General features: G+C 42.0%; 1 protein-coding gene across 1 annotated transcript; it reads right to left on the bottom strand.

The window, feature by feature from the left end:
* Window positions 1–210: 210 nt before the first annotated feature.
* Window positions 211–21,692, bottom strand: LOC136167486 (serine protease 46-like). The gene is made up of 5 exons (XM_065935044.1): window positions 21,683–21,692; window positions 18,516–18,693; window positions 18,079–18,335; window positions 17,138–17,301; window positions 211–465 (listed from the first exon to the last, which is right to left on the bottom strand). Exons 1-5 carry the CDS (start codon window positions 21,690–21,692, stop codon window positions 211–213), a joined length of 864 nt encoding a protein of 287 aa, XP_065791116.1.
* Between the last annotated feature and the right edge of the window lie 426 nt (window positions 21,693–22,118).

Below are 22,118 nucleotides of genomic sequence, written 5' to 3'. Positions count from 1 at the left end.
CTCTGGCCAAAGTCAAGAAAAAAGATGACGACTTCAGTGACACAAAGTTCAAGAACACCTTCATTGAACAATTGAAAGAACAGTGGCTCTGGAACCCTCCCCCGTGGACTTGCCCTGATGGCCTGTGCTTCTCCAGTCTCCACTTCTCCGCAGGACAGACAGTGGGGAGGAAGCAGCTGTTTCTGGTAGGGACGGCCCAGGAAACATCACTCACAGGAGCCACAGGCAGCCCAAGGAGACCAGCAGGATGGAGCTAGTGAGGAAGACCGGGCTGAGGCAGGCAGGCCCGGCCCTATTAACGAACCTCACGTCACCGATCTGCTTCTTCATCCAGTCAGTGAAGTAGGAGGTGCTGGTGTAGACACCCGGGAAGTGGCGCTGTTTGCAGCTAAAGCTCCAGCTCACCACCCCCATCTGAATCCAGGTGTTGTTCATTTGGCAGACCAGAGAATTGCCAGAGTTACTCTGCGGAGGGGAGCAAGGGCGGCATGAGGGAGGCAGCAGGAGGGCCTCCTCCCAGGTCCTGAACAGATAAACTTGCGCCTTCCCAGGCCATGTCCCTAACACGAGCTGTGTTAGGCCCGCGCTGTCCCTGATACTGAGGCATAGCTCGGAGCCTGCCCTGTGACATGGGAGCACTGTTCTGGGGCCTGAGCTCAGGATCACACTGGCCTCTCTTCACTCCCCTGCTAACCCTCCGACCACAACTCCCCCGTCCCCTTCTCTGCACGCTCTCTAAATTGTGGTGGGCCTCCAAGGTGTTACCCTTGACTTTCTCCTTTCCTACCATCCTGCTGGCATAATGAACTACTTGAAATGCAAATCTGCCCCCTCTCTTTTCATGCAAAGCAGAGGCAAATGTAAGAATAATGTTTACAACAGCAAACATCAAAAGGTAACAGCTTTTATTTCTGCCGATGATGGGTTTATGATTTTTTAAACTAACTTACATGCTTCAGTATTGTTGAAAAGTTTAATAAATCAGAAAAATAGCCCATGCTCTCCCTCCCTCCCTATATGTATACATATGTATTTTAATGTAATGTAAACCAAGATTTGGAGAAGGAAATGGCAACCCACTCCAGTATTCTTGCCTGGGGAATCCCATGGACGGAGGAGCCTGGTAGGCTACAGTCCATGGGGTCGCTAAGAGTTGGATACGACTGAGCGACCTCGCTTTCACTTTTCACTTTCATGCATTGGAGAAGGAAATGGCAACCCACTCCAATATTCTTGCCTGGAGAATCCCAGGGACAGAGGAGCCTCGTGGGCTACCGTTTATGGGGTCACACAGAGTCGGACACTACTGAAGCAACTTAGCAACAGCAGCAGCAGCAAACCAAGATTTATAAGATATAATCTAATGAAGAGTGTATAGGATATGTAAGGAAAAATAACAAAATCATACTTAATAAGATAAAGGAAGACCTACATTAATGTACAGATATCCTGTTGTTCTTACGTGAGGCAATTTAAAACAATGTAAAACTGTCAGTTCTGAGCGTCTGGCTTCCTGCAGCATGGAAGGCTAGATCCCCTACCCCACCTTGCTGAAGATAACATTTGAGGTTTTTTTTAATTATCATTTTAAATGCATGGGTGAGCTGGCAAGAAAATAGACTCCTCAGATTGCAAAACACAAGGGAGGGCTGAAACCCAGAGAGCTGACAGCAAAGCCCAGAAGATGACTTTTTGCCCCAAGGCCATGGGCCAAACCCAGTGAAACTGAGCTTTGGTTTTCACAGCCTCATTCATGGAGGCAAAAGACAAAATGCAAAACCCAGAGCCTGCTCAAGATAGGGAGCCCAAGAGGAAACCTCCTGCAAAAAGTTATTCCTGCCAAAAAGGACCACACCTTCTGCGTGAGGATAAACTGGGAACACCTGCCCTCATGTGAACTTGTAATTCAAATTCACACTGTCTGGGTGATTTTTAAAAATTGAGCCAAGAACATCATTTAAAGCAGTTCTTGGTTTTGCCCTGGTACCTTCTTTATGCCCTGGTACCTGGCAGAAGCAAATATAGATTCTGTCTGAAGGACCTCACTTTTCAAGCCATGCTTCAGCAAACTCCCACGAAGAACACTCTAAAAAGCACGTCATCACTCTTAAAGCATCACCCCGCACACAGGGAAGTTGAGGCACCAAGAACAAATGCCAGCTAGCAGAAAAAACCAAAAGCAGCAGCAGAGCCTTCACAGTTTGATATTCAGAAATCATCACATAAGAACCTCAAAGTTTCTAGTGATGCACTATTTTGTAGGCTTGGTGGTGAAGGTATGGGTATTGACTGTGTTATTCTTTGTTCTCCAAACACATTTTATAAACATCTTTTATCTCTATTCATTAGAGAGTAAAACAGTCAAAATATTGTGACAATGTCAGTTCTTGCGTTGACCTCTAACATTCAAGCAATTCCAAATAAAATGCTACCAGGATTTTTTCAAGACCTTGACATCTGATTCTAGAACGAATATTAAAGGTAAAGGCCATGAATTCTATGACAAGTTTGAGAAAAAAAAAAAAGAGCAAATTGGAGAGGCTGGAGACTGGAGATATATCTAAGCAGAGTTAGATATATTTCAAAGCTATAATTGTACAAACTATGGCACTAGTATAGAAACAGAAAACTAGACCACTGGGGTAATGGAGAGCCAGCCAGATGCCTGCAAGTGAGGAAACTTGGCTCATGCCCAGAAAGTGTCATGACTGTGGAAAAGGCAGTCTCTGTTGTAGGTGGTAGGGAAACTGACAGAGAAAAATTAATTTGGACTCCACCATAACAAAACTCCAGGGAGGCAGAGTGGGCTTGGTAAAGTTTAAATCAAATTAATTTTTAAATTGAGGCTTATAATAGGACAAGGCATTTACTAACTGAAAGTAACTGAAAATTATGGGTTCCTCCCAAAATAGAGAAGAGAGAAAAATTTGACACAGGGCACATGGGGGAAATGACTTGAAAGGATAAAACTAATGTGGATTCTCTAACAGATTGAGATTCCTCAACAAACAAATACAGGAGGGGTATGTAGAACATCAGTTATGTAAATTAAAATACCCATATATCACGTGACACATTTTTCAAAGATACAAACATCTTTAAAGATATTACTAAACACATTTCAGTAGGGGCCTTATGTGGAGAGAGAAAATGGAAGATGAAGGGGAAAATCAAGCCAGTGATAATTAAGCTAGTAATGATAGTGTGAGGATCCTTACCTGAGAGATATGGTTGACTGGACTCTGGGAATCCAGAGTTAAAGAAAACTCAGAGAAAAAGAGAGACAAAATTGGAGGGCAAAAAAGAAAGATCCTATGTGGACATTCTCTTACCACAGTGAAATAAAACCAAAACCCAATAACAAAATGTGAAACACCCCCATCAGACGGAAAAAAACTAACTTTCAAAAATGCTAAAGTAAAAACAGAATTAAAATCTATAATTGGAATGCAGAAAGAGAAGAATACCATATATTGCAAAGCCCATGGGATGTGGGCCAAAATTGTGCACAGAATAGTCTTAGTCTAAATACTTTTAACATCAAACAAGAGGGAATGAAAATAAATTATTATCAATTATTTATCACTGCACATTCAGCTGAAGACACTTAAAATGGAATTAATAAAGGCAAAAAAGAGATGTCATACATTAGAAAGCAAAAAAATCATAGACTTGAGAAATAAAATCAATTACTTTTTCTTAAAAAACAACAAAATAGATAAACACCTTTTAAGTCCTACCAAGGAAAACTAAAAGAGGAGGAAAATGCAAATATTTTGTGGTGCAAGTAGAAGAGATTAAAATCAGATCCAGGGAAAATACACTTTCTAAGATCTGAAGACTGTTTATAACTTTCTCTTTATGGATTTAAATTCTGGATGAAATGAATAATTTCTAAGAAAATACAAATCATAAGCCAATAACCATGGACAAAACAACGTAAAATACTGCTCAAGAACTACCCCTTCAAATGAGAACAGATATAGGCAACTTCTTTCTAATGTTCAAGGAGCAGATAATTTATGTCATTTCAAATGTTCTAGAACACAGATTGTACTTTTAAGTGAAGCACAGTTGTGACTCTATAATTTGACAAGGGGAGTGCCTTTCTCAACACAGCTTAAATGCAGCCCAGTCTCACTGGAGGAAAACAAAACACAATACAAAGACCGCGTGTATGGTGTCGTGTCTCACAGGACGGCTGTTCCCGGGCCAGTATCTTTCCTGGGCTGTGCACCACCACTATCCCATGTCTGGTCCAGGGCCCAGTAGAGGGTGGTCTGTTGGATGAAGAAATAAAGTAAACATATCCTAAAAGAGGATATTATAAATCTGAATACAACAGATGAATGAAACCAAAGCACACTATGGCCAGGGAGGGCAGGTCCTAGCAGTCAGGGTAAACAGACACGAGGAGTCTGTTCACAGAACCAACTTAGCATGCGGAAGGGTATAGAATCATCTTGAGAGTTGCAGAAAACATGTTTTATGAAGTTTAGCATTCGCTTCTGAAATAAAATGCCACAGTGAAACAGAAAGCAATCGCTCTGTCCTCCACAGATGATATGCCACGTTAGCAAGATGCTTCATAATGAAGTGTGGAAAGCACGTCCAAGAAGGTCAGCAACAAGAAAAAGCAGAGCCACAATTCCAGGCTGCTTTCAGGGACAGTACCAGAATAATGGAAAAAGTAAAAATCATGAAAATGAAAGAAGCAAAATCATCACTAATCATAGCTCATATGGGTATAGACCTGGAAAGCTCAAGAGAGTCAACAAAAACTCTTGGGATATAATAAAAGGGTTCAGTGAGCTGAACTCCTAGATGTTTTCAACAAAATTAGTCTGGTGGATGGAAGTAGGGCAAGTCAAAAGGAAGGAAGGTTCTTGTTCTGTTGAGGAAGCTGCACACATTGATTAACCCTGGGTGTTAAATTTAAATACATGTGTGGAAACTATTAGGTGACCAACAGGAGAATGACACTGAGATACAACTTTTAAATCACTACAGGGAAAAAGTGGAGTGGAAAAAAAATCAAACCAATACATAAAGTGAGGGGTATAAAAAGAAACCTTCTTGGTAAATAGATTAAAGGAAAGCCTCCCAAATGTGTTGGAAAGTATAAGGCACTGAGCCTTACATTGTTTATAAGACATATAACTAAAACAAGATAGCACAGTGTCTTATGGAAGACAGAGGAACTGTTCTGGAATATGATTTTTGACATTGCAAAAAAATAGAAATAGAAAAAGAAATAAGAGGCATAATATTGAAAAGTAGGAGACAACTTTATCACTGTTTGCAGATGGTATGTCTCTGGGCCTACAAAATTAAAGAGAATCCACTATACCTAGGAAGTTTGCTTATTACAAAGTAAATACACACAAAAATCAATATATTGATATAATACAAACAGAAAATACACTGAAAAAAATACTGCTCAAATCTCAACAATAGAGATGTGACATAAAACACCTAGGAATAAACTTAAGAAGTGGGCATGCAAAAACTATATGGAGAAAGCTATATAAACTCTTGCTCTAGGGACACAAAGAAATAAAGCAAAATAGGGTCTGTTTTCCCCAAATCAATCTGTTAATTTCCATCAAGATCACCACATGATTTTCCTTTTATATTACACTAAGGTTGTTCAAGAGAAAATGGGGGGAAAAGAACATATGGAGACTAGACAACATGCTACTAAAACACCAACGAGTCAATAATGAAATCAAAGAAGAAATTAGAAAACACCTTGAGACAAAGATTGTTCAATTAGAATGAACATGGGAGAACAGCCAGGTAAATTCTTTAAAATAAAAATAATAAAGGAGGACTTGCCTTACCACACACAAAAAGGAATTGTAGAGCTATAATTTTAAAATAGTGGTGGTGGCATAGGAATGAGACTGCAAAGGGCAGAAATACACAAAATAAGATGTAAATGTATAATATAATAAAGAGGGCATTTCTAATTCATTGCCGAAAAAAGATATTCAATAAAAATTGTTGACATAACTGGTGTCTTCTCTCACCCTTCCAGATGAATCAAAATTAAAATATTTAAAGAAAATAATTAAGAATATATATGAGAAAAGAATTTTAAAAATCTTAGGGTGGGAAAGATTTCTAAGCACAGCACAAAAACTACAATCACTAAGGGAAATAATGATAAATGTGAACATATGGAAATTTTAATTAACTCTATGAGAACAAATCCACACCCAAAGAAGGTAAATCATGAACAAGTAGGGTAAAATTGTAAAGCATTTCACAAAGGGTTAAAACTTCCTGTCTCCAAAGTTAAAAAAAAAGAAACTTTTGATTTTGAAGTAATTTAAGACTTACAGGACTTCCCTGTAAGTACAGTAGATAGGAATCCGCCTGGCAATGCCAGAGACATGAGTTTGATCCCTGGTCTAGGAAGATTCCACATGTCCGGAGCAACTAAGCCTGTGCACCACAACTATTAAAGCCCGAGCCTACAGCCTGTGATCCACAAGAGAAGCCCCTGCAGCAAGAAACCAGCACACCACTGCAACAAGGAGCAGCTCCTACTCGCCACAACGAGAGGAAGCCCAAGCACAGCAACTAAGACCCAGTGGAACCAAAATTAAATTAATTAATTAATTTTAAAAAAGCCTTACAAAAAAGTTATGAGTATAATATTTTTACTCAGACCCACTGATTTAATGTTTAACCATATTTGTTTTATCTTCTCTATCCATAAGTACGTGTGTGTGTATACACATATTTTACAAGCCACTAAAATTAAGTTGAAAAAGACACGATGTTCCTTACCAATTACCACAGCATATAATAGCTACAGTTTTTACAAATCAATAAAAAGAAAAGTAGTTTAATAGAAAAACATGAGCAAAGGACAGGGAAAAGTGTTAATGGTACACTGAACACAATAAGCATCTTCATTTGAACCCCTTTTGTCCCTTTAAAACGTATTTCCTTGATCCTGGGTAAAAACTGGGCAGAATCAGACTGTTTTGCTCCCTGTGATTATTGTAATCATAATCACTGTGATTACACTGTCATATAAATGTCTCAGTTTAGAAATCAGAATATATATATCCACACAATAAGCACAAAGCTCAAGTTGATTTAAAGTCAAACTTCTCAGTAGATAACTAACGAGGACCTATTGTACAGCACAGGGAACTCTACTCAATACTCTGCAATGGTCCGTATGGGAAAAGAATCTAAAAAAGATAAATCTGGAACTGGCAGAACTCCTAGACAACCAAGGCTGCAAGAAGGATCCCCATGTAACAAAGTGTGACAAGAAAAAAGCATCGGGTCAGGACCTGTGCCCCTGGAAGGGGTCTAAGAGGAGAAGAAAGACAGTACGGGAAAATCTCACCTTGAGCAGTGAGCAAGTCAAGCCGCAGACTGGCCATCCCAGTCCTGGAGTCCTACATGGCTGCTGGGAGAACCACTGGGACAGATAGGCAGGAGAAACCTAGATGCCACGCACGAGGAGTGTGCCAGTGCTAGCTTAATGACAAGTTAGAGAGACGCCTGCCTAATGACTGCTGCCTTACTGCCTTAAACTTAAACCCCACTCAAGCGATGCCTCAGCCTGGCACAGAATGGAAGGCAGCTGGGTCCTGGGAAAAGAGTCAGTGCAGCAAGGCAGAGGCGGCACAGGGTTCTGGGGTGGGGTCCAAATGTGGGGACAGTGGCTGTCCAGGCTGCCTCTGTGGTGGCGGTACAGCTACTTGAACCCTGGCAACCAACACCACCATCCCCACTCCCATTCCGCACCACGACAGAGCACCAGATGTGGGACAACCAAGCAGGGGAAAAGACTCAATCTCGGGCTATGTGTGAGCAGAGCCCCAGAAGCCTACACCGGCAGCGCAACAGACCTGGGTAAGCACACAAGCCCCATTTACTTCAGCACACCCCTCCTCTGGGGCAAAAGCCCCAGTGTAGGGAGAAGAAAACCACAGACTTAAAGGGAACAGAATTAGCTTGAACTCAACCTCAGGGTTTCCTAGCAACGTGGGAGCAAACTCCACCCCTGGTGGGGCGGCCACAGAGAGGGAGCAGAGGGGAAGTCCCGGCTCACAGCCTGCACTGTCTCTAGCTCCTCTAGCAGCAGCCACACCTTCCATCAAGGTGACAGTGGCCAGCACACCATGCGGAAGGACTTGGCTGGCGTCTGCATCAAATCCAGCCCTCACACCAAAGATACTGGGCACACAGCCTACAAAGGGGCGCTTCCACACAGAAACACCACCCCTTCGAGACCACATCACACAACTGTGTTCCACCTAAATTCACAGAGACAGAGAAAGTTAAGTAAAATTAAAAGAAAGAAACTTACTCCCAGCCAAAAGAACAAAAGAAAACCCCTGAACAAGTAATGAAACAGAGATAATCGGTCTACCAGACACTGAGTTCAAAAAGTTGGTAATAGGGACTTTCTTGGTGGTCCAGTGGCTAAGATTCTGCATGCCCAATGCAGGGGCCTGGGTTCAATTTCTGATCAAGGAACTAGACCCCACGTACTGCAACTAAGAGTTCTCATGCCCCAACTAAAGATACCACATGCTGAAATGAAGACTGACAATTCCCTGTGCTACAACTAAGACCTGGTGCAGCCAAATAAATAAATGTTTTTTAAGTTGGTAATAAAAAGGCTAAGTGAATTAAGAAAGAATATCAGTATAAACATAGATGATTTTAACAAGAAAGTAGAACTACAAAGAAGGCCCAATCAAAAATAGATAAATCAATTTCTGAGATAAAAGGCACTCTAGAGGCAGTGAATAGCCAACAAAATAACAAAGAAGAATACATAAGAGATTTAGAAGACAGAATAATGGAATGGAAATCACCAAATCTGAACAGCAGAGAGACAAATGAAAAACCAAAAATAAATAAATAAATAAAGCAAAATATGAGATCTATGGGTATAATATAAAAAGTGCCAATGTATGCATAATAGGGATTCCAGAAGGAGAAGAGAGAGAAGGGGATTGAAAATGTATTTGAAGGAACTTCCCTGGTGGTCCAGTGATTGGGATTCCGCCTGCCAATGCAGAGGACATGAGTCCAATCCCTGGTCCAGGAAGATCCCACATGCCGTGGATCAACTTGAGCCCATGAGCAACAACTACTGAACCTATGCTCCACAACTACTAAAGCCTGTGTGCCTAGAGCCCATACTCCACAAAAACAGAAGCCACCACAATAAGAAACCCAAACACCACAAAGAAGAATAGCCCCTCGCCACAACCAGTGAAAGCCCATGCGGTAACAAAGATCCAGCACAGTCAAATAAATAAATAATTTTTACAAAAAGAAAATGTATTTGAAAAAATTATGGCTAAAAACTTGCTAAGCCTAAAGGAGGAAACATATACAGGTACAGAAAGCACAGAGGGTCCCAAACAAAATGAATCAAAACATTCCCATACCAATACATATTATAGCTAAAATGGCAAAAATCAGGGCTTCCCTGGTGGCCCAGTGGTTAAAAATCCACCTTCCAACACAGGGGACATGGGTTGGATCGATCCCTAGTCTGGGAAGGTTCCTCATGTAGTGGGGCAACTAAGCCTGTGCACCACAACCACTGAAGCCTACTCACCCTAGAGCCCACGCTCTGCAACAAGAGGAGTCATCGCAATGAGAAGCCTTTGCATCACAACTACTAGCCCCCACTTGCTGCAACTAGAGAAAGTCCTCACAGCAACAAATAACCAACACAGCCATAAATAAATAAATATTTTTAATGGCAAAAGTTAAAGAGAGAATCCTAAAGGCAGCAAGAGAAAAACAGAGTCATGTACAAGGGAACCCCCTTAAAGCTATCAGCTGATTTCCCTGCAAAAGCTTTGCAGACCAAAAGGAAGTGGCATAATATGCTCAAATTCATGAAAAGGGAAAGCCCTGAAACCTAGGATACTCTACCCAACAAGATTATAATTTAGAACAGAAGTAGAGAGAAAAAAATTTCTCAGACAGGCAACACTAAAAGAATTCAGTTACACTAAACCATTCTAAAAGAAATGTTGAGCATCTTCTCTAAATGGAAAAGAAACAATCTATAGGGAAAGGAAAACCCCAATAGGAAAGGCAAACTAGTAAGCATTGACAATCACTTAAATAATTCAAAACATAGACTAAAAAACAAACAAAAAACTATAAAAGCAATTATAACTACCGAGACAGTCAATTCCTAGGCAGGTTGATTAAAAAGTCCGGGGTCCCCGAAGAAGAGAAAGGGATCTGGGGCTCTCAAGGAGGAGGAAAGGACACACTTTTTTTTCAACATTCCTTAGCAAGGATTATATACCAGTAACGTATCCTGCTTGAGGACATGTTTCTCCTTCCTGAAAACCCTCTGGCTAATCCTGTTATCTTAAAATGTATCTTATGGGAGTGGGTCTAGTAAGATCTTTACAACCTTGAGACATTATTTGATTTATTGTAATAACCAATCAAAAAATATATAATTCCCTTGCTAAAACTAGGAATGGGGGGCACTTTCCATTCCCCTTCTGATGTCTATGTCAGAAAATTTCTCTGTCCCTTTTTCACTTTAATAAAACTCTGCTACACAAAAGCTCTTAAGTGATCATGCCTGGTCCCTGGTCCCGAAGCTAAATCTTCTTCAGAGATCATGAATCTGACACCATTCACAGTAAGCTATCACTGCAATAAACAGTAAAGGGGCAAGCATAAAGATGTAAAATACGACATCAAAACCACAAAATCTGAAGGAGGGGAGTAAATAAGTAGATCTTTTAGAATGTGTTTGAACTTGAATGACTTCTTTTTAAAGCAACTAGATATAATTATGGATCAACATATATAAATTCCATGGTAACCACAAATCAAAAACATACTTATTATAGGTTGTGTGTACACAAAAACCAAATAGAAAAGACCTCAAGCATACTATTAAAGAAAATTATCAAGCCACATTGGAAAAGCAAAAGGAAGAAGAAAGGAACAAATAAGAACTACAAACACACTGGAAAACAAGGAATAAAATAGCAATAAGTACATGCCTGCCAATAAAAACTTTAAATGTCAGTGGACTAAATCCTCTGATCAAAAGACAAAGAGTGACTTACTGGATACCAAAAAACAAAATGAGACCTTTCATTACTCTGCTTACAAGAGACTCATTTCAAGGCAAAAGACATATGCAGACTGAAAGTGAGGGGACAGAAAAAGATATTTCATGCAAATGGAAATGACAAGAAGGTGGGGGTAGCAATACTCATATGAGACAAAACAGACTCTAAAACAAAGGCCATAATAAAAGACAAAGAAAGAACAGACTTTTGGATTCTGTAGGAGAAGGTGAGGGTGGGATGTTTCGAAAGAACAGCATGTATATTATCTATGGTGAAACAAATCACTAGCCCAGGTGAGATGCATGAGACAAGTGCTCGGGCCTGGTGCACTGGGAGGACCCAGAAGAGTCGGGTGGAGAGGGAGGTGGGAGGGGGATCAGGATGGGGAATATGTGTAACTCTATGGCTGATTCATGTCAATGTATGACAAAACCCACTGAAATGTTGTGAAGTAATTAGCCTCCAACTAATAAAATAAAATTAAAAAAAAAAAGACAAAGAAGCACATTATATAATGATAAAGGGGTCAATACAAGAAGAGGATATTACACTTGTCAACACATACACTTAATACAGGAGCAATTAAATACAAAGAAAATACTAGCAGACATAAAGGGAGAAATTGACAATAATGCACTAACAGTAGGAGACTTTAGTACCCAACTGATCTCAATAGACAGATCATTCAAAAAGAAAATCAATAAGGCAACAGAGCTCCTAAGTGACACCAAAGATCAGTTGTACTTGATATCTACAGGACACCACATTTTAAAAAAAAATAGAATACACACTCTTTTCAAGTGAGCATGGAATGTTCTCCAGGTTATCTCACACACTAGGTCACAAAAACAGCCTCAACAAATTTAATAGGATAGACATTATATCAAGCATCTTTCTGACCACAACAATATAAAACTAGAAATCAACTACAGAAAAACCGGAAAACAAATATATGGAGACTAAACAACATGCTACTAAAAGTCAATAAGTCAATGATGATATCAAAGAAAAAACCATTCTGAGAGAAGTTTGTAGTGATACAGGCCTTCCTCAAGGGAAAAAAAAGAAAAATCTCAAATAAACAACCTAACCTACCACCTAAAAGAATTAGAAAAAGAAGAACAAAGAAAGTCCAAAGTTGGCAGAAGGAAGGAAATCATAAAGACCAGAGATGATATAAGTAAAACAGAGATCTTAAAAAATAGAAAAGAAGGATGAAACCAAGGGCTTTTTTTTTTGAAAAGATTAACAAAATTGATAAACATTTAGCGAGGCTCACCAAAAAGAAAAGAGGACCCAAATAAACAAAATAAGAAAGAAAGAAAAGAAATAGCAATCAATATCATAGATGTACAAAAATCATAAGAAAATACTATAAACACTAAAATGTCAACAAATTGGACAATACAGAAGAAATGGGAAAAATTGGACAAATTTCTAGAAACATATAGCTTGCCAAGACTGAGTCAAAAAGAAACAGACAATTTGAATAGACTAATCATAATCGTTACAGGTGAAATCGATTCTGTAAAACAAAAAAACAAACAAAAACATGGCCTGCAAACAAAAGTTCAGATCTGTCCAGTGGTTAAGACTCTGTGCTTCCACTGAGGGGGCATGGGTTCGATCCCTGGTCCTGGAACTAAGATCCCACATGAGGCAAAAAAAAAAAAGAATCAGTTTATTTTTAGGGACTTCCCTGGAGGTTCAGGTCTGAACAGCTCCACTGAGGAATTCTATCAAACACAGAAAAAAAAAGTTATACCTATCCTTCTCCAACTATTCCAAAAAACTAAAGAGGAGGGGATACCCCCAAATTCATTCTATGAGGCCACCATTACCCTAATATCAAAACTAGACAAAGATCAGAAAAGAAAATTACAGGCCAACACCTTTTATGAATATAGATGTACAAATCCTCAACAAAATATTAAACTGAATCCAACGATACATTAAAAAGATCATACACCATGATCAAACTGGATTTACTCCAGGGTCACAAGGATGGTTTAACATACACAAATCAATCAATGTGATACACCACACTAACAAAATGAAAGAAAACCCACATGATCATCTAAGTAGATGCCGAGAAATACATCAATAAAATTCAATATCCATTCATAATAAAAATCCTCATCAAAGTGGGTATAGAGGAAACATATCTCAACATGATAAAGGTCATTAATGACAAAATCAGGGCCAACATAATATTCAATGGTGAAAAGCTGAAAGCTTTCCTCCTGAATTCAGGAAGAAGACAAGGATGCCCATTCTTATCACTGTTTTTTTTTTTTTTTTTTTTTGTCACTGTTATTTAATATAGTACTGGAAGCCCTATCCATAGCAATCTGACAAGAAAAAGAAATAAAATATATGCAAATTGAAAGGGGAGAGATTAAATTGTCACATTTGCAGATGACATGATACTCTATATTGAGAACCCTAGTTTCCATCCAAAACTATTAGAATAAATGAATTCAGTAAGTTTTCAGGATACGATTAATATACAGAAATTTGTTGCATTTTTGTACCCTAGTGAAACATCTGAAAGAGAAAGTAAAAAAACCATCTTGTTCAAAATCATGTAAAAAAACCCTAGGAAAAATCTTAACCAACGAGGTGAAAGACCTATACACTGAGAACTATAAAACACTGATGAAGTAAACTGACGATGACTGAAAGAAATGCAAAGATAATCTGTGCTCTTGGATTTCAAAATTAATATTATTAAAATGGCCATACTACTCAAAGCAATCTACAGATTTAATTTGTTGTTGTTCAGCTGCTCAGTTGTATCTGATTCTTTGAGACCCCATGGACTGCAGCATACCAGGCTTGCCTGTCCTTCACTATCTCCTAGAGTTTACTCAAACTCATGTCCACTGGGTTGGTGATGCCATCCAACCATCTCATCCTCTGTCATCCCCTTTTCCTGCCTTGTATCTTTCCCAGCATCAGGGTCTTTTCCAATGAATTGACTCTTCATATCAGGTGGCCAAAGTACTGGAACTTCAGTTTCAGCATCAGTCCTTCCAATGAATTTTCTGGGTTGATATTTTTTAGGATTGACTGGTTTGATCTCCTTGCAGTCCATGGGACTCTCAAGAGTCTTCTCCAACACCACAGTTCAAAAGCATCAATTCTTTGGTGCTCAGCCTTCTTTATGATCCAACTCTCCCATCAGTACATGACTACTGGAAAAACCACAGCTTTGACTAGGGGGACCTTTGTCGGCAAAGTAATGTCTCTGCTTTTTAATATGCTGTCTAGGTTTCTCATAGCATCTCTTCCAAGGAGCGAGAGTCTTTTAATTTCACGGCTGCAGTCACCATCTGCAGTGATTTTGGAGCCCAAGAAAATAAAGTCTGCCACAGTTTCCACTGTCTCCCCATCTATGAGCCATGAAGTGATGTGACCGGATGCCATGATCTTAGTTTTTTGAATGTTGTTTTAAGCCAACTTTTTCACTCTCCAGGCTTCCCTGATAGCTCAGTTTGTAAAGAATCCGACATCAATGCAGGAGACCCTGGTTGGATTCCTGAGTCAGGAAGATCCGCTAGAGAAGGGACAGGCCACCCACTCCAGTATTCTTAACCGTCCCTTGTGACTCAGCTGGTAAAGAATCTGACTGCAATGCAGGAGACCTGGGTTCAGTCACGGGGTTGGGAAGATCCCCTGGAGAAGGGAAAGGTTACCCACTCCAGTATTCTGGCCTAGAAAATTCCATGGACTGTATAGTTCACGGGGTCACAAACAGTCAGACATAACTAAACAACATTCACTTTCACTCTCTTTCACCTCCAAGAGGCTCTTTAGTTCCTCTTCCGCTTTCTGCCATAAGGGTGGTATCATCTGCATACTTCAGGTTACTGATATTTCTCCTGGCAATGTTGATTCCAGTTTATGCTTCATCCAGCCTGGCATTTCATATTCTGCATATAAGTTAAATAGACAGGGTGACAATATGCAGCTTAGACACACTCCTTTCCCAATTTTGAACCAGACTATTGTTCCATGTTCAGTTGTAACTATTGCTTCTTGACCTGCATACAGGTTTCTCAGGAGGCAGGTAAGTTTGTCTGGTATTCCTATCTCTTCAAGAATTCCCCACAGTTTGTTGTGATCCACACAAAGGCTTTAGTGTAGTCAATGAAGCAGAAGTAGGTGTTTTTCTGGAATTCTTTTGCTTTTTCATGATCCAACAGATGTTGACAATTTGATCTCTGGTTCCTCTACCTTTTCTAAATCCAGCTTGTACATCTGGAAGTTCTCAGTTCACATACTGTTAAAGCCTAGCTTGGAGGATTTTGAGCATGACCTTGTTAGCATGTGAAATGAGTGCAATTGTGTGGTAGTTTGAACATTCTTTGGCATTGCCTTTCTTTGGGATTGGAATGAAAATTGACCTTTTCCAGTCCTGTGGCCACTGCTCAGTTTTCCAAATTTGCTGGCATATTGAGTGCAGCACTTTAACAGCATGGAAGCAACCCAAGTGCCAATCAACAGACAATTGGCTTAAGGAGATATGATACCCACACACACACAATGGAATATAATTCAGTCTATAAAAAAAGAATGAAATAATGCCACTTGCAATGTGGATGAGCCTAGAGAACATTACACTTAGTGAAATAAGTCAGATAAAGACAAATACTATATGATATCACTTATATGTGGAATCTAAAAAAGAATACAAATGAATGTATACACAAAACAGAAACACAGTCACTGATACAGAAAACAATCTTGTGGTTACCAAAGGGAGAAGGGACACAGGCAGGAAAAAATTAGGGGTATGGGATTAACAGATACAAACTACTATTCAATATGTATAAAATAGATAAGCAATAAGCATATACTGTACAGGACAGAAATTATACTCATTATCATGTAATAACCTATAACAGAATATAATCTGCAAAAACACTGAATCGCTATGCTATAAACCTAAAACTAACACAATAAATCAACTATACTTCAATTTTAAAAAACCAAAAGAAACACTTGTATTAAAGATGAAAAAAAGTTAAGGTGTCCAACTCAAGAAACTATCCTCTGTGTATACAGACATTTGATTTATGAGGTTAGTGGTGACAGCCAGTAGAGGAAATGGTATTTTCACTGAATGACACTGGGAAAACTGGTAGGCCATACACAGAAATAAATAAAAATAGACCTCTAACTTTCACTATTTATGAAGTGAATGCACGTGATTCAAGACCTAAATGTAGAAACCAAAATTTCCAAACTTTGAGGAAAACGAAAACATAGGAAAATGTCTTTATAACCTCAGGAAAGATGAAGGGTTTCTTAAATAAGCATAAGCCAAAAGGGGAAAAAAATGGATATACGTTTGACTGAAATAAAAACTAAATTGCTAACACAACACTGTTAATCCACTATACCTCAAAAAAATGTTTTAAAAAATCCAAATTGCTGTTCAGCAAAGACAGTATATATAAAATGATTTCAAAAAGAAAATATTTGCAATATATACAATGAACATAAAATCAGTACCCAAAATATAAAAGATATAATAAAAAGAAAACAGCAAACAATAGAACAAGCGACTCACAGAAAAGGAATCATGAATGGTGAATAAACGTGTGAAAGGATGCACAAGTACGCTAGTAACTAGACCTGTACGTGCAACCACCATAGGGCACTATTTCTCCTCAGAACGGAGAACATTTTAGTCTGGCCAATACCAAAAGTTGGCAAGGATATAGAGCAGTGAAATTCTCAAACACTGCTGCAAGAATATAGATTACTACAATCGCTTTGGAAAACGATTTGGCAATGACTATTACATATGAAAGTACGCACAGCCTATCACCCAGCAGTTCCCTGTAAGTACTGCCATTATTAACTATAATTGGGGAGAGGAGTGAAAAGTATTTTCATCCCTATTTTACAGAGTGGGGAAAGTGGGGCCCAGGGAAAGGTGATAATCTCCCAGGGCCACGTGGGAAAGAATGCATGACCGCTAAAAGTCACCTTCTTGCCCGGGTCTAGACACTGCATACCTGACAGGTGTCCAAGCCCAAGTATGAGGCGGCACAGATCATGTCATTCCCAAGTAACTTCTTCTGGTCTGTCAAGAAGAGGAACTTGTACTGTTGATTGCAGATATCATTATTTATGATCTTGACAGCCACCTCCTGAAGGCTGTAGGGGGACTGCGGTTTCACTGGAGAGAGAGAGATCCTGCCTCACTATCTCTTCAGCTCACCTCCATCTTGGAGCTATCCAGATTCATAACGTGGGAGGCAGGGCCATTTCCTAGGATAGTGATTCACAAAGGCCCCACTCCACAGTCTGACTTTTGAAAATGCCGAAAGTCTGACTTTTTAATGCCCGCATTAAAAAGTCTAAGCAAAAGTCTCCTGAGGGACTCAGAACAACATCCAGGCACTGAAGGAAGCCAAGGATTCAGGTTCCATGAGCATGAGTGGCTGAGCACTGTTCCATTGCTACCTGCCAAGGTGGCAAGACCCTGAAGCCTAGACGGAGCCACCCCCTGGAAGGCAGGACCCACAAAGGCTCCTCAATTCTAGGACCTCACAGTGACACCAACAGGGGACAGGAAGTCTTGGTGCTCAAGGCAACAAGCGTGTAAATGGCTACCCGATGTCTAGGTAGCCCCTGAGACTATGGCCCCTGTGCCACCTGCAGACAGGGAATCCCAGTAACAAAGGTAATTTCCTTCCAGGCTGCAAGGTGAGAGTTTGACATTGGATTTAACTTAACTTTGGGAACTGAGGTCCATGGACATCATGGGTGTCTTTTACACCAGGGTGCTGTATATATTCTCCCATCAACAGAGTTCAGGACAATGTGCAGCACATTTAAGTGCTCAGGAAATGTTTGCTGATGGAGTGAAGAAAGGAATGGGATGGAGGAGCCCCTGGTGGAGCTATGTTCTGAAGAGGCAGGTATCTTGGGACCTCAGCCTGCTTTCACTTACCGTGAATATCCATTTTTCCCCACCCGATCATCCAGCACAGGGATCCAAAAGATGGCTTGAGTTTGGGGTTAGGTAGACAGACAGGCTGGATGAGTGGGGACCAGGAGACAGAGTCCCTGAGCTTCAGGAGGGCAAGATCCTGGGACAGGTTAGTGAAATCCTCATGAATCACGACGTGAATGACTGGAAGTTCGGTACCATTTTCTGAGAGGCTCTGAACTCCCATCTTCACGGAGTATGACAAGGGGTCCTTGGATCTGCAGGATCATGGGTAGGAGGCAGATCACCAGCAGTGAGGTCAAACATGGAACGGGTAGAGAGACACAAGCTGAGCACAGGGCTACCCAGCCAGGCCCCTACTGCCGGATCACCAGATTCAGCAGGGCCTCCCAGGCCAAAAAGCAGAGCCCCTGAGACCACTGGCCACCCTGACTGACCTCTGTAAGCAGTGTGCAGCTGTAAGGACCCACTGGTGGTGGATGAGGGAGCCGCTGCAGATGTTCATGCCCAGGAATAGGATGCTCACCTGCCATGGCCACTTGCCTACCTCCACTAACTTTCCGTTTACATTCTTGCAGGAGATGTTAGTCCGACCACAACCCCGGAACCAGGACCCTTAGGAAAAAGGTAGAGAGGGGGCCGTGCTAGCCTCATGCAGACTCTCAGGCAGCAAGAGGCAGCCCTCAGACTTCCAGCCATCACAAGCAGCCACAGCCACATGCACATGTGGGGAGGGACTTTTCTCACCACCCCCAAAGTGGCAACCAAAGGCCCAGAGGCAGCAGGAGCTCCATGCTAAAAACAGAGTCTCCAAACAATGGGGACCAGACAACCTCTCCAGGGCTTGTTCGGATCCAACAGCCTAAGGGTCATCCCTTCTCCCTTGTTAACACAAGCAGGTTAGGGGAGTGACGGGGAAAGAGAATCATCAGAGGGGTGAGATTCAGTCAAGCACTAAGTGATGGGGCACAATGAGCAGGGCTGCTGGTCAGTTGCGGCCAGGAAGCAACGGACAGTGACGTCACATTGTACAAGTCCCGGGCCTGCCTCCATGGCCCACCAGCCCTGGAGGTGTGCTCTCTGTGACTATTCCAGGCAATGAGTAAGGATGCTTGTCAGTTCCCTCCTTGCCCCTCACTGGCCCCAACAGCATGAGTGGGAGGAGACAGGGCTGCATTGAACTGGCTATGAGACTGAGATTTTGAACTGAACCTTCCTGGACTAGTATTTAATAACTCAACATCACTGAAGATAGGAAAAGGAGAAATTCTACAGCAAAGGTTTGAGACTGAGATTAAAGACAAAAAGGTTTTTTTTTTATCAATGTATAACCTGCTGTCAAGTCTGGACTGGGGTCTAGAGGCCGTCACAAGGAGGTCAGAGACCTCCTCATTACATGCAAACTGGGACATGTGTTCACACTGTCTCAAGCAGATGTGGTTCCAGCAAGTGTTTCCCTAAGCAGTTCAGCGTGCAGTGCCAACCAGAGCTTCAGGGACTCAGCAGCAGCAAGCAAAGCTTGTCCTTGCCTGGGAATGGGGGGAAGGGGCAGGAGGGGAATTATGGTGGTGGTGGAGAGGGTACAACAATGAACAGACCAGGCTAACCATCTATTGCGACCCATACACTAGCAGAAACATCTACTGGGCCATGCCTCATAGCAATCCCTCAGTCAGTCCCAAACCACTGATGTTTGGTCTTGTTCCACCATGTCCAAGGGCTCTTGGTACTGCTATCAGATGTGGGTGTCAGGTTTCCTTGCCACACCTGAGGCTGGTCACCTTTTCCCTCAACCAGTGTCTCCCTACAGGGATCCACAGGCACCCACACAGGCCCCAACATTTCCATGGAGTTTGGTCTACCTTGCCCTCTCATTGCTCCATTCTTCCCCGTGTCTCTGGCCAATGCCTTGCTGTCCTATTTTCTGTCTGCCCCAAGGTGGGGTGGCTATATTTTCCAGCCTTTCTCATATACTGTGGTGGATTTATGGCTACCTTGTTTCAGATTACAGCCTACCCCAATGGAGACTTTGGGAGGAAAGAGAAGGCTTCCAAAGTCTTCCCCTTTCCTTTCTCACAAGGCTAAGGCCCTGGAGAGCCAGGGTCCCACAGAATGAACTTCACCACTTGAAAATCTAAATCTCCTATCTAGTTCAATGCAGCCCCTTCTCCTCCCATTCCCGCTGTTGGGGCCAGTAAGTGGCAAGGAAGGAACTGACAGCTCTAGGAGGAAGGGTTGGACTTTGCTTCTGTGATCCACAACTATAGTGGGTTCTTCAGTTTCAGAGAATAGCACTCCTCAGAACTCATGTCCAGGACAACACTGACTCTGATCTCTTCCCCCAAAAGCTTATGCAAGATTTGCAGGATTCAGCTTGGAGATGCCAGCACCAGATGCCAGCACCAAGTACAGCAGCTGAATCTTTAGGGAACCAGGATGGATTAATTTGAGGGCATGAGATGTTGCAGATCAATCTTCTCATAGGCACAGTGATACTATTCCACACACAGGGGACCCTCAGTGGCTCCAAGAGACCACTGCAGATCACCTCCACCCCTTCTGGAGTTCCAGAGTCTAAGCACTCCCACTCATAAGCTGTATTCTGATGTCACCACCTGCACTCACACATGGTGATGGAGACACCTATCTTGGCTAATGACCTCCATCCCTACAAGGTCACAGCTTCTCACCCCCACATCATCACAGGCACAGCCATCAGCAACGAGGAGCAGTGCACATCCTCACCAGCCCCAAACATCACAGATGCCTGAGGACAGCAGAGAGCAGAACAGCACTCATTCATTCAGTCCCTCACTTAAGGGACTGGTCTGGGAAAGCAAGTCACACAGTAAGGGAAAAGGACAAAGTCCCTAAGTTGGGGGACACATCCCTACCAACAGATGCCATGCCAGCATATTTTCTGCCAAGGGGCAGAATGGGCAGCTGGCAGGTAATCTGAAGCAGGGCTGCCACCACAATATTACATGTGGTCAGCTAGGGTGGGATCCCAGATTTTGTCACATGGGGTCCCAAACTTTTTACCCCCAAAGAGTCTATTGAAAATTGGTATTGAATCCAAGCCCCATAAGCATTTAGCTCTCTGGGCTGCTGGTTCCCACTGTGAAGTGGTCCACCTCATGGGGTGTTGTGACATAAGCCGTGTGAACGATGCCTTCCATGGGGTGAGCAGTCACGTACATATCACACTGTCCTCAGCACGAGTCCTGGTTCTCTGAGACTGTGCCTCCCTAACAAGCTCATCCACTACACAGATTATGAGTTTTATTCTACTTTTAACAAGGCTCTTTCCTCATGTTCATGGTCACCTGCAAACAGGAACTGCCTTGACACTGTCTGGGTCCCCAAGTTTGGCACACCATGCAGTCTGGTGAGGAGGTGCCCATCAAGAACAAATGGAGGCCCTTCAGGCATGAGGGCGCTGACATGGGCACCCGGGTAGAGTCCTCCTGCCTCTCTCTCATGTTCCCAAAGCCCTACCTTCAACAAAGAGGTTACTGTCAGCCCTGGCAGAAGGAAATGAAGATGCGAGGCCCTTTAGAGCTCCCTGCCCACAGGCCATAGCAAGCAAGGGAACAGCTCTCACGGGTTCTCATAACGGGACTAGGGGGCAGGGCATCTCCACTGCGTGAGAATTCTAGAACTCATGGTTTGTTTATATAGCAGGAAGTGGGGCAGAATCAGGAAGCTAAGGAGACAGTGTGGTCTGGGTCATGACCTGCCAGGATTGTGATGTGATGCGGTTGCCAGATACCCCTCTGGTATGGTGCACCTTTTGCCAAACGCAAGGCCTGTGACAGCACCTGGTGTCTGGCCCATGACAGTACCTCCTTGGCTCAGCCTTGGCCTTGACCATGTCCCTGTATGCCTAACACTGAGTCTGTGGTAGTTGTGACAGTGCCTACTCCCTGGCCTGTGAGGCATCCCCAGTACCCAGTTCAAGATCCTCAAAGCCCTTCTCATGGCTTTCCTGGAGGTATGGAAACTGAGGCTCTAACAGGGGATGGCTAGTTCCTGCTGAG

The sequence above is a fragment of the Muntiacus reevesi genome, chromosome 4, assembly GCF_963930625.1.
Source record: "Muntiacus reevesi chromosome 4, mMunRee1.1, whole genome shotgun sequence".
Taxonomy (NCBI): Eukaryota; Metazoa; Chordata; class Mammalia; order Artiodactyla; family Cervidae; genus Muntiacus; species Muntiacus reevesi.
Note: the sequence above shows the minus strand (reverse complement) of the source record. Positions and strands in the feature narration are given on the sequence as shown.

Coding starts and splice junctions, on each gene's coding strand:
- LOC136167486 (XM_065935044.1), bottom strand. Junction 18,336..18,515: donor GCTGCACACTGCTTACAGAG/GTCAGTCAGGGT, acceptor ATGATCCTGCAG/ATCCAAGGACCCCTTGTCAT. Junction 17,302..18,078: donor GGGAAAAATGGATATTCACG/GTAAGTGAAAGC, acceptor CTCTCTCTCCAG/TGAAACCGCAGTCCCCCTAC.